Here is a 12,895-nt window from a genome sequence, read left to right as displayed (position 1 = left end):
AAAAAAAAAAAAAAAAAAAGATCCTAATTTTTTATGAACCAACAACAACCAAGAGAGACCTTGTTCAGCTGTCTTTACTCTTGACCCATGTATCAGTTATCTTCAGTTTCAAATATATTTTACTGATACTACACTCAGCTCACTCTTACGAACTCAGACATAATCTTGACACTTCCAAACCCTAGGCCACAGTTCGCCAAGGTGTTTGGGTTGTCTCAGTTGTTGTTTCATCACAGGCACCTTGGGTGGACCTGACTTTCAGACTGTAAATATTCAGCACTTTCTAAAAACCAAACCATCTAAGCCCCTCCAACTGGATTTGTAAAAAGTAAGGCACTCAAAAATTGCTAGTTACTTTTGAAAATCTTACCCATAACCAGATCAGGCTGACTGACAGGTAATCATAAAAAGATCCATCTGTTGCTGTGCTCAGGGTACTTACAGTGTAAACTTTATTCATGTTCATAGTGACATAGTTAATGGCAAAAGGGTTTGCCCTGTATGTCCAGTAACCATATTTTACTCTGTATCTCTTGAGAGCAGGAGTCTGTATAAGCAATGAGAGACAGGGCACGGGGTGGGGAGGGTGGGTGGTTGATTGATTACCAGTTTTTCTACTTGTGGTGAATTCAGCTGTCTGGAATTGTGAATGTTAGTACAGGAGGAAAGGAGATAGTTATCTTTCGTCAAAGCTGTGATATAACAAATGTATAGTTCAGAATATCTTAAAAATCAGATAAAACATATCCCGAAACAAATGTTGCTTTTAACTATCTGTAAACAGTCTTTGATCAATCAACAGAAGCCTTAGAAGGGCTGATATATCACAAAACATAACACAACATCCCTACCACAGTTGGGTAAGTGCATAAGCTTTGCTCACAGAAAGGATGCTAGCAGTTGGCAGGAAGACCCAACCAAAATGACTAGAATGGAACTTTTTCATATAAATTAGCACAGTCCTCTCTTTCTGGAGGCTACATTCAGGTCAGAATAAAAAGGATTGTTACTGCTGTCTTATAAATGCATTTGATATCAGACAGAAATTCCTCCTGAGGGTTATCTTCATGTTTCATGGCTTTTCTGCTTCCTCTGATGCATCCTCAGACAAACCTATAAAGGAGAAAAAGATGCTTAAAAATTCAGTGTACTTAGCAACTGCATGCACTATATTGTTGATTTTACTTGTTTGTAAAAGCTTTGGTTATAGCTGAAAGAAACAATTTATTACATGCAACATAGAACAAAAATGCATAAGTTGCAAATTCAAGCACTCACAAGTTTAGGAATATACAAATTAAGACAATAAAGACAATTTCATATCAGCTCCTTTATGTATATGACAGATGATGCAATCTTTAAGTTTTAAATTCTGGACTACTCTTAAATGTGAAGAAAAACGGTAGAGAATAATCAGACATATGATCTGACACACCGTTCTCCACTTGATTTTACCTTCACCTTTTTCCAGGTAGAACTGGCAATACAAATTGCAAAACAATAGAAAATTAGGCTCCATAAACTAATTAATAAGGATTTATTTTATTTTATTTTAATATAAGACTAACACTATGGGCAAGGGGAAAATAGCAAAACCCCTGTACAGAAGGTAACTTCTACTTTAAACCAGGAACATATGAGTTTCCCATCTTCAAATATCTGTGCAAAGGTTAATCCATCTTTGACTGGATATTAATCTTTGCAATAATGAACCTGATAAAATCAAATCTTTAGGTAGAAAGTCATAAAAAAGTTGCTTGAAATATTTATGGAGAAAAGGAGCAGTGGGTAATCACAGAAATTTTTATATGCACATACTTGCATAGGTTAATTAAAAGTGATTATTTAACCCAGTGGTTTCTTATATGTTTGCTATTGTTTTATGCTGAAGATGATTTAACTTAAATCCTTTTCAAATGAACATAAAGCAATCCAAAATAAATTGGCAGTATAACAAAATAACATGTATAAGTAACACACAATTTTATGTAGTATTTTTTCTAATGAGACATCTCGGAAGAAGGCTGAAATCTCTACACACGCGGTGAAGTGAAATCACCCATCAGGTCAGCAGGAGAATTAAATTTGACTGTCCAGGTCTTCTAAACCCAGGATAGTTCACTGACTGAAGGCCCAATTGCCTTCGTAATCATGTTCACACAGAATTTACATCATTAAAAAGGGGGGGAGTGGGGAAGGGAAGTGTTAATTTAGATCCATGCAATTTCACATAAATAAAAACATTTATGTTACTTTTTTTTTGTTTGCTTGTTTGTTTTATTTGTCAGGGTTTTTTTGCACCATAATTGTCTTCTGGTGCTTGTGGATATCAGTATGTGCATGAATGGTTTTCATGACTGCTGGTAATAAGTTAAACAAATTTTACCTCAAGCCTTGAAATTGAAATAAAGAGAGGCTAACAGAGAGGCCAACAGAGAGCAGATCAAGGATAAAATTGCCAAGATACAAAAGACTAAAGCAATAAAATTTCAGTAACAGCTGGAAGCCCAAGGCCCCCAAAGGACAATTAAAAATACCATGTTAAGAGTTGACATGGGTTTACAAAGGTCAGCCCTGAAATGGTAGTTCCTTTGTTCAAAAATCTTACTGCATAGCACATGCTGGGATGCCAAAGGGACCAGCAGCAGGTCCCATCTTGTTTCATTAATGATCTAGAGGAAGGAGGTAGGTAGCACAATAATGAAATGTGTGGATTATAAGACACCCAGATGAGCTACAAATGCTGGAGAGGAGAAATAATTATTGCTCCAGGACCTAAGAGATTAACAATGCTGAGAGAAGATGCATAAGATACCATTTGAAATACATCATGAGAATAATCTTAAACAGATGGTTGCTGAGAAAAGCCCTACAGACGTAGCACAGTGGAAAGAGCTGCAGAAGACAGGCATTTGCCATGAAATAGGCCACGTATCTCAACGTACTGTAGAACCACAGAAGCCACTGCAGAGCCCACAGTGAATACTGCTCCTGACTATACAGATTTATTGAAATCACATCTGCAGCTGTTTACAGTTCTCTGTACTCCATAAAAAAGACATTGGAGAATGCCTTACTTTCCCACCACAATCAGGGAAGAGAGTTTGCAAGAGTTTGGAAACAACTTTCTGCACACACTTCCTAAAAGCTGGACAGACACATGAATAAGAAACAGAAAAGGGCAGCATGCTTACATCAGCAGTTTGTCTCTGAAGAGGACAGGCAGAGATTTACCAGACGAAGAGACACTTACCTGTGCATTAGCATTGCCCACTGAGTTGCACACTTCAAGATGTGCAACACTGCTACTGCACAGTGCCCTCAATATCAATGCAACTACATTTGAGGACTTGCTAGAGGACATCTGAGAATCTTAGCAGCTGGAAATTAAGGAAGGAAAGGTTTAGAAAAAAAAAAATGGGGGAGGGGGAGAGGGGTGGGACATGGACCTTTTCCTTTAGTAGGCTAAAGCCATAACATATTAAAAAATAAAATTTAGCTATAAAATTGTAGAGCAAAAATAGTTATTGGAGATGTAAAATAGTGCCCAAGATACTCCTTTCAAAAACTGGCATTTCCATGAGATGGACTTCTTAAAAATACATGTAATTCCTGTGTCTATTTCTGTAAATTGCCATGCCAAAATGGTCAATGTGAATGGCTGCTTGCAAGCTCATGAAACACAGTGGATCAACTAAACCTAATGTGTTAGTTGTAATTATGGGCTGGCAGAACTGAAACTTAGAGCAGGATTCACCTCAATTTCACACAGCTTTGCCTGACAGCACTATACAAAACTTCAGGTAACCTAGTAATACTTCTGCATGGATCAAAGAACTACCACATGAGTAAACTGTGGGAGCGGTGAGCTGACACGAGGTATAGACTGCAGCTATTTTTATTGTGTAAGTCTAAAATGGGAGGCAATATGAAAACATAGCTTGCAATAATGAGCCTCCCCACCTCTACCCTGTATTTTTCAACATGCCATATTTATTAGTCAACTAAGAGAACAACATAAATTTTGCATTGATCTAAAAGGTATATGCTAAATTATAGAAGGTCATATGACTAAGAGAGGTTTATTATCAGTATATTCTGACAAGCTTAGGCAGATCCTAAGAAGTACTTGGTATAAAATTAAGAATTTTGTAGATGTACCCCTGTACCTCATTTCAAAAGAAAGAAAGAAAGAAACAAACAAACAAAAACACTTTCTTATGTTCTTATGCCCCCATAATTTCCATTAGGAAATTCTCAGTGTTTCATTTTATAGACCATGCAAAAATTCTACCAGAATAATACTGGTATGAACATACACACACACTTTGACAAATGTATATTAAAGGGATAATATCTCTATCAACACAGTTATAAATTGGGAAACTGTGCTTTTGGCAATAACCATGATAAACTAACCCTTCTGCAGTAGGAAACCCCGAGAGTTTTTGGAGAAAAGTTTTCAAAATTAAGTTAATTTACGTGATTGAATTAATATCCTGATTAGTAACATGAGATTACACATATCTGAAACTAAAAATACATTACACTTTCATCCACTTAAATCCCTCAAATTATTATTTTTTTTCTGTATTTATCAATCAGAGCACATTAGCACCCTTATGAAAGCAACTTCTATAAACAAAGCCATGGAATATTTCAGTTGTGCCAATTCACCTTTAGAAAAGCATGATTAATGCACACATATTGCTGAGTCACAGAAAGTTCATTTGTAGAACAAAATGTATTTTTGAGCCTTGAAAACTGAGAGAAAGATCTTAGAAAAACAGTTACAGTGACAGAAACACCAAAGACAGCTGAAGAAAAAGCAAAACAAAACACTTTACTGGAGTTATTATTCATGCAGCTAGAGGGGAAAAATAAAGAACATTTAGAGGGAAGGATGATATTTGATCATGATGGCAGAAGGGAGGAGAAAGGATTGTTTTCTGTAGTCATAAATTGTCCATACTAAGCATTATGGTGTAAGGTTTAAAGATGTTCAGGTTAAATCATTAGGCAATGGAAGAAACTACCCAGGGAGGTGGCTGAGTCAAGGATATGAGAGGTTTGTCAAGACAGGGTAGAAGAAATCCTAGAGGGGATTAGTGAAGAGGAAGATAGAAAGGCTTTCAACTGGATGACCTAAGGGATCTTCTCCAGTCATGTCATTTATGCTGCTATGACTCATCCTAAGGAGAACATTTTGGACTCTCATGAATTACTGGCTGAGTTTCTTGGATACTATTGTACATTAGTCTACTCTGAAGCATGCATAAAACTAAGTCAAAGTTGGCTTTGAAGTGTTTAATCTACAATATTCAACACTTCCCAGTCTCTGTTTCATACTGTGACTCAGAAAAAGGGCTGTTATAACAAGTGAACTAGAAGTTATTTTGAGTTCAGATTAAGCTAGAGAAGGGAGGCACCACTTTCTTCAGCTCTTCCCACCTAAAAGAAAAGAGGAAAAAAACACCCTGTCTCATGGCCTGCTGGTTATAATTGCTATTTCTAGATCAGACATAAAACAACCTTAGAACAAACTACAGATTTAAAGAAAGTTCTTCATAAAATTTTGGATGCAAAACTAAATGTTCCAAATGATCAAAGTTAATAGTTCTTTTTGCTTTTTTGTTAACAAAAGAAGACAGATTTTTCCCATCACCTTCAAGTCTGACAGGGAGTGTCAGAGCCTGTTCCTGCCATCGGCAGGAGGCAGAGACGCTGCGTGTGTTAGGTGTGAGCAAGTGGATGACCTGATCCGCATGGTGGCGGAGCTCAAGGAGGAGGTGGAGAGGCTGAGGGCCATCAGGGAGTGTGAGCGGGAGATAGACTTCTGGAGCAACTCCCTGCAGGGCCTCAAGGAGAGGTACCGGGGTGAGACACCCCAAATGGGGGTGGACACCCTGCCCAGTCGCCGTCGGGCAGAGGGAGGGGACCTGGGAGTTGAGGAGGAATGGAGATAGGTCCCTGCTCGACATCGCAGGCGATGCCCTCCTCTTCCGACCCCACCTTCCCAGGTGCCCTTACAAAACAGGTTTGAGGCCCTGGAGAATGAGAGATCAACAGCAACTGAGGAAGAGGTAGAAAGTGTTCCCAGGAGGATTCCTAGGGTGAGGAGGTCAACTCCACGCATCAGGACTGCCTCCACCAAGAACGAAAGAAGGGTGATTGTTGTGGGTGACTCTGTCCTTAGGGGAACAGAGGGCCCTATTTGTCGGCCTGACCCTACCCGTAGGGAGGTCTGCTGCCTCCCTGGGGCCAGGGTCAGGGACATTGCCAAGAAGGTCAAGCGCCTGGTACGGCCCACTGACTACTACCCGCTATTGGTCTTTCAGGCTGGTAGCGATGAAGTAGCAAAGAGAAGCCCGAAGGCGATCAAAAGAGACTTTAGGGATTTGGGGCGACAACTTAGAGGTTCAGGCGCACAGGTTGTGTTTGCCTCTGTCCTTCCGATAGGGGGGATGGAAGCTGAAAGGTGCGCTGTTCGCATAAACTCGTGGCTTCGTGACTGGTGTGACCGGCACAACTTTGGGTTTTTTGATCACGGGAAGGTCTATGCTACACCGGGCCTGATGGCACCGGATGGGATGGGCCTCTCTCGGAGAGGGGTAAGGATCTTGGGTCAGGAGTTGGCAGGGCTGATAGATAGGGCTTTAAACTAGGTAAGAAGGGGGATGGGGCTGAAACAAGGACTGTTGGGGCTGTGCCAGGGGGAACAATGGCAAGGCCAGAGGATAAGGTAAAGGCCCAGCTGAAGTGCATCTACACCAATGCACGCAGCATGGGTAATAAACAGGAGGAGCTGGAAGCCATCGTGCAGCGGGCAGGCTACGACTTGGTTGCCATCACGGAAACGTGGTGGGACCAGTCTCATGACTGGAGTGCTGCGATGCCTGGCTATAGGCTCTTCAGAAGGGACAGGCAGCACAGAAGGGGTGGCGGTGTGGCTCTCTATATTAGAGAGTCTTTCGATGTTGTAAAACTCGAGGCTAGGAATGACAAGATCGAGTCCCTTTGGGTTAGGATCGGCAGGGACAACAAGGCTAGTGTCCTGGTCGGGGTCTGCTATAGACCGCCGAACCAGGATGAGGAGACGGATGAGGAGTTCTACAGGCAGCTGACAGAAGTTGCGAATTCGTCAGCGCTTGTACTCGTGGGGGACTTCAACTTCCCTGACATATCCTGGAAGCACAACACAGCCCAGAGGAAGCAGTCTAGGAGGTTTCTGGAGAAAGTGGAAGATAGCTTCCTGACGCAGCTGATTAGTGAACCTACCAGGGGTGGTGCCCTGCTAGACCTTCTCTTCACAAACAGAGAAGGACTGGTGGAGGATGTGATTGTCGGGAACAGTCTTGGGCAGAGTGACCACGAATGGTGGAGTTCACTATTCTTGGCGGGGCCAGGAAGGGAACCAGTAAAACCACTGTATTGGACTTTCGGAGGGCTGACTTTGGGCTGCTCAGGACACTAGTTGGTGGAGTCCCATGGGAGGCGGTTCTGAAGGGCAGAGGGGTCCAGGAAGGCTGGGCGCTCTTTAAGAGGCAAATCCTAATGGTGCAGGAGCGGTCTATTCCCATGCGCCCAAAGATGAGCCAGCAGGGAAGAAGACCAGCCTGGCTCAACAGAGAATTGTGGCTTGAGCTTAGGAGAAAAAAGAGGGTTTATAATCTTTGGAAAATTGGGCAGGCCACTAAGGAGGACTATAAGGATGTAGCGAGGCTGTGCAGGGACAAGATTAGGAAGGCCAAAGCTCGTCTGGAGCTCAATCTGGCTACTGCCGTTAAAGATAATAAAAAACGCTTTTATAAATACATCAACACAAAAAGGAGGACTAGGGAGAATCTCCATCCTTTACTGGATGCAGGGGGAAACTTAGTTACAAGAGATGAGGAAAAGGCGGAGGTGCTCAATGCCTTCTTTGCCTCAGTCTTTAGCGGCAAAACCGGTTGCTCTCTGGATACCCAGTACCCAGAACTGGTGGAAGGGGACGGGGGGCAGGATGTGGCCCTCACCATCCACGAAGAACTGGTTGGTGACCTGCTACGGCACTTGGATGTCCACAAATCGATGGGGCCGGATGGGATCCACCCAAGGGTACTGAGAGAACTGGCAGATGAGCTGGCCAAGCCCCTATCCATCATTTATCAGCAGTCCTGGCTATCGGGGGAGGTCCCAGCTGACTGGCGGCTAGCAAATGTGACGCCCATCTACAAGAAGGGCCGGAGGGCAGACCCGGGGAACTACAGGCCGGTCAGTTTGACCTCAGTACCAGGGAAGCTCATGGAGCAGATCCTCTTGGGAGTCATCATGCGGCACTTGAAGGGCAAGCAGGCGATCAGGCCCAGCCAGCATGGGTTTATGGAAGGCAGGTCCTGCTTGACGAACCTGATCTCCTTCTACGACAAAGTGACGCGCTGGGTGGACGAGGGAAAGGCTGTGGATGTGGTCTACCTTGACTTCAGCAAGGCTTTTGACACCGTCTCCCACAGCATTCTCCTCAAGAAACTGGCTGCTCTTGGCTTGGACTGGCGCACGTTTCGTTGGGTTAGAAACTGGCTGGATAGCCGGGCCCAAAGAGTTGTGGTGAATGGAGCCAAGTCCAGTTGGAGGCCAGTCACTAGTGGCGTCCCCCAGGGCTCGGTGCTGGGGCCGGTCCTCTTTAACATCTTCATCAATGATCTGGATGACGGCATCGAGTGCACCCTCAGTAAGTTTGCAGATGACACCAAGCTAGGTGCGTGTGTCGATCTGCTCGAGGGTAGGAAGGCTCTGCAGGAGGATCTGGATAGGCTGCACCGATGGGCTGAGGTCAACTGTATGAAGTTCAATAAGGCCAAGTGCCGGGTCCTGCACCTGGGGCGCAATAACCCCAAGCAGAACTACAGGCTGGGAGAGGAATGGTTGGAGAGCTGCCAGGCAGAGAAGGACCTGGGAGTGATGGTGGACAGTCGGCTGAGTATGAGCCAGCAGTGTGCTCTGGTGGCCAAGAAGGCCAACGGCATCCTGGCTTGTATCAGAAACACTGTGACCAGCAGGGCTAGGGAGGTGATCGTCCCCCTGTACTCGGCTCTGGTGAGGCCGCACCTCGAGTACTGTGTTCAGTTTTGGGCCCCTCGCTACAAGAAGGACATCGAGGTGCTTGAGCGGGTCCAAAGAAGGGCGACGAAGCTGGTGAGGGGCCTGGAGAGCAAGTCCTACGAGGAGCGGCTGAAGGAGCTGGGCTTGTTCAGCCTAGAGAAGAGGAGGCTCAGGGGTGACCTTATTGCTCTGTATAAGTACATTAAAGGAGGCTGTAGCGAGGTGGGGGTTGGCCTGTTCTCCCATGTGCCTGGTGACAGGACGAGGGGGAATGGGCTAAAGTTACGCCAGGGGAGTTTTAGGTTAGATGTTAGGAAGAATTTCTTTACTGAAAGGGTTGTGAGGCATTGGAACGGGCTGCCCAGGGAGGTGGTGGAGTCACCATCCCTGGAAGTCTTCAAAAGACGTTTAGATGTAGAGCTTAGGGATATGGTTTAGTGGGGACTGTTAGTTTTAGGTCAGAGGTTGGACTCGATGATCTTGGAGGTCTCTTCCAACCTAGAAAATTCTGTGATTCTGTGATTCTGTGAAGTCATATTTCTGGAAATCATGATAATGTTCTTTTTAAGAACTCCATCTTTTCACTGCTAATAATTTTGATTATCATTATAAACTTCTTGAGGAAGTATATATAGCTTCCCTTTTCTTAGCATATAATCATTATTCCATGGACACTATCCAAAGTGTTTTTCAAAAGGTTTAAGAAAGTAACAATATCTTGCTTATCCCAGTTTAGCTTGGAATGCAAAAGGGATTAGTATGAAATCATTGACTCTAATGTGGTGGTGAAGATTGATCATTGTGATGGACAAGCTACAAACTTTCCTACAGTGGGCTTTAACAGGAGAAACTGGACTTGATCAGTATTCAGTACCACTTTCTGTGGAATAATAAACTGACAGTGAGCTTTACCATTCCCTCCCAAGCCACCAGTGAGTCACTGATCACAGCATACATAATTTAAAAATGATCAGACTTTTGTATCTGAAGGGGGAGTGATGGTAGACAAATGAGTGGGAAGCATGAACTGAATCATTCATTAAAGAATTGTGCAAGTAAAAGAAACTTGCTTTTCATTTAGGAAGTGTGACTGAGAGCAAAGAGTTCATTCAGTGAACTCCTCTTTGTCCTAAGGGGCTATATACATCACAGAATGGATAATGTGAAACAACAGTTTCCATCGCTCATTTTTAAATATGTCCTCTACTAACTGCAATACAAGTCGAAGCTACATGAAGCTAGCAACAGCTCAGTTTCTAAACAGATGAAAAATAGCAGGGCAGCCCTTACCCTGAGTTTATCAGGGGTCTACTCACACAAAATTTTATAAACCTTGCTAAAAGCTTTCCTTTGTCATTCTGACTTAATACTAATATGTAATACCAGTATAACACACAGGAGATAACAAGTAATGAGGAGGTAACACATAAGAACAACAGAAACATTTGACAGCTGTCCAAAGATTATTTTTTAAAACCAAATTTTAAATGCTTTACAAAGTTCTCGTGTATTCATGCCACTTGGCAGTAGCCATCAATGGAGAACCTATACTATAGATATGGGCATATTGCAACTCAGGTTGAATGTGAAAAGGGACATGTTAGGAAAAGTGACAAAGTTCCTTCCCAGGTAATATCTTTATGTTCCTTTGTTTTGCAAAGCATAGCAAATAAATATTCCTTTCAATTATTTTATTCTGATAACAAACTGTGGTGTGCTTGTATTGTATAATACTGTTGTCTTTAATTTTCATTACATCAAATTTTGTACATACACATATACCCATAACAAACCCCTGATACAGAATATTTTATTGAAAACCTCACCACCTAAAAAAGAATTAGAGCTGCCAACAATGGATCCAAGGAACGAACAAGTAGTCTGAATTACTGCTCATCTGTTTTGGGAAAGGTAAGGAGGTATGCACCAGTTCACAGATCTTAGGACTATTCAAGTAATCAACCTGTAAATGGAAAGAGATCAGACTCCTACACTTATAATGTTGCAAAGTTACTATATATTTATTTATTTATTTACGTCCTTCTGCTTTATATTTGAAGAAAGCCCAAAAGAAATTTATTTATCCAATGCAAAATTACAAAACTTGAACATCAGGAAAAACAAACAGAGATATGACCAAAAATTCCCAAGGAGCAAAGTTGCTTCTTCTAATGATCATAGTGATTTTATTTATTTATACATAATATATAATAATATAATATATATATATAATTGTGAATAAGTACTTTTTAGAATAAATGATGAATTATAAAATAAATAAATAAATAAATGAATCTAGCTTACATTCTTAGATACCAATATGGAGAGAAAAACAAAAGGAATGGGATCATGGTTAGTTTGAAAAAATGCAGAGAAACAAAAAAAAAATCAAAAAATCATCCAAAGATGATTACAAAGGAAACCGAATATGCTTGCACGAAGACTAACTGCATAAAAAGCAGTTACATAACATGAAATAAAGAAATTAGTCATTACACTTGGCTTACCACAAACAGCTATCAAGTGCTAGACAGTCTTCTAGGAAAACTTGCAAATTTTTTATTTTTTGAGAAATACTTGTTTTCATTTGGAGATGATCACAAGGAAAAGTTACAAATGACATTTACATTTCAGCTTGAACAGGTACTTCCTACCAGGAAGTGAATCCCTAAAACTGAGTTTGCTCCTCAGTGGCCAGTTTCTTATTAGCTCCTGTAGTTTCTTATTAGCTCCTTTTGTACAGCAGTAAACTAATTCAGCAAATTCTAAAGCAAATAAGCACAATACAAATCTAATACTTAACTATGGCCACACAAATGGCAATGGTTCAAGTTATTTTTCATCAAGCCTACATCTCATTCAGTGCAACTGAAAATCCTACTGTGCATTTCAGAAATGTTGGCTCTTCAATAACTTACTCCTAGAAAAAAAATATTTGAGCCATGGGCATTCAGATTAGACAGATACTCTGCTACTGTATTAAAAAGAGAGTCTTGGCATACATGCAATTCTTTGCTTTTTCCTGGAGAGAACTAATGCCACAGTAGTTGGTGGCCACCTACTTGCTTCACTGTGACGTGCTTTTGACTTCTCAGACAGAAAGATTTGCCAGTTGACCATTAAGAAAACCTTTTTCTTCCCAGACAAGTGCTCATCATGACAGATAGGAAAAACTCCAGGGGTAGGCTAGCTTTAGGGTAAGATTTTCCACCACTTTCATATGAATGGGGATCCTGCTCCTGGAGACAGCCACCCAGTGTCTGCCTGCAGGATGATCTAAGATCCTTCAAGGATATGAGATATATAAATAATATGTATATATACACACATACATATGCTACACTTTCTACTGCTATATGCTGGCTGCTGTTAGTATTTTCAAACATTCATCACCTACCTTTGTAATTTCAGCTAATACTGAGCAAACTTTTCAGCTGAGATAATTTTTCTTTGAAAAATGCAGATGCAGGTAAAACAAACCATTTGTCAAATTCCTGCTGAATATTTCAGATCAATGTGACTGTAAAAATAAAAGTTCTTAAAGCTTTTTGATACTTTCAAAATCTTCTGGATTATCATTTCACACTGAAGTATCATAAATATACTGCCTCAAATTTATTTATTTATTTATTTATTTTTAATGCATAAGTCTGATATAGACATGTATTTAGAACCTATGCTGTGCTTCTTTTACAAATATAACATCAGTGGCCACAGAAATTACATAGCCTCCCCTTTCTCCAGTAGAGACTTACTATATTTTTTTTATAAGCTCTAGAAAGTTAGCCCTTGACTCCTGAGTACCAGAAAGATA

The 12,895-nt window shown here is 41.4% G+C and overlaps 1 protein-coding gene across 6 annotated transcripts in view; it reads right to left on the bottom strand.

The window, feature by feature from the left end:
* Positions 1 to 12,895, bottom strand: part of BBS9 (Bardet-Biedl syndrome 9) — a 317,920-nt gene continuing 305,025 nt past the window's right edge. For all 6 annotated transcript variants that reach the window (XR_011092535.1, XM_068670384.1, XM_068670386.1 and 3 more), the window contains one exon: positions 1 to 1,113. Coding sequence is in view for 5 of the 6 variants with exons in the window: in XM_068670384.1 (XP_068526485.1) it covers positions 1,073 to 1,113 (41 nt within the window). In the remaining variant the exon portion in view is untranslated. The remainder of the gene's footprint in view (positions 1,114 to 12,895) is intronic.

The sequence above is a fragment of the Anas acuta genome, chromosome 2 (assembly GCF_963932015.1).
Source record: "Anas acuta chromosome 2, bAnaAcu1.1, whole genome shotgun sequence".
NCBI lineage: Eukaryota > Metazoa > Chordata > Aves > Anseriformes > Anatidae > Anas > Anas acuta.
This window is presented reverse-complemented; position numbering and strand designations above follow the sequence as displayed.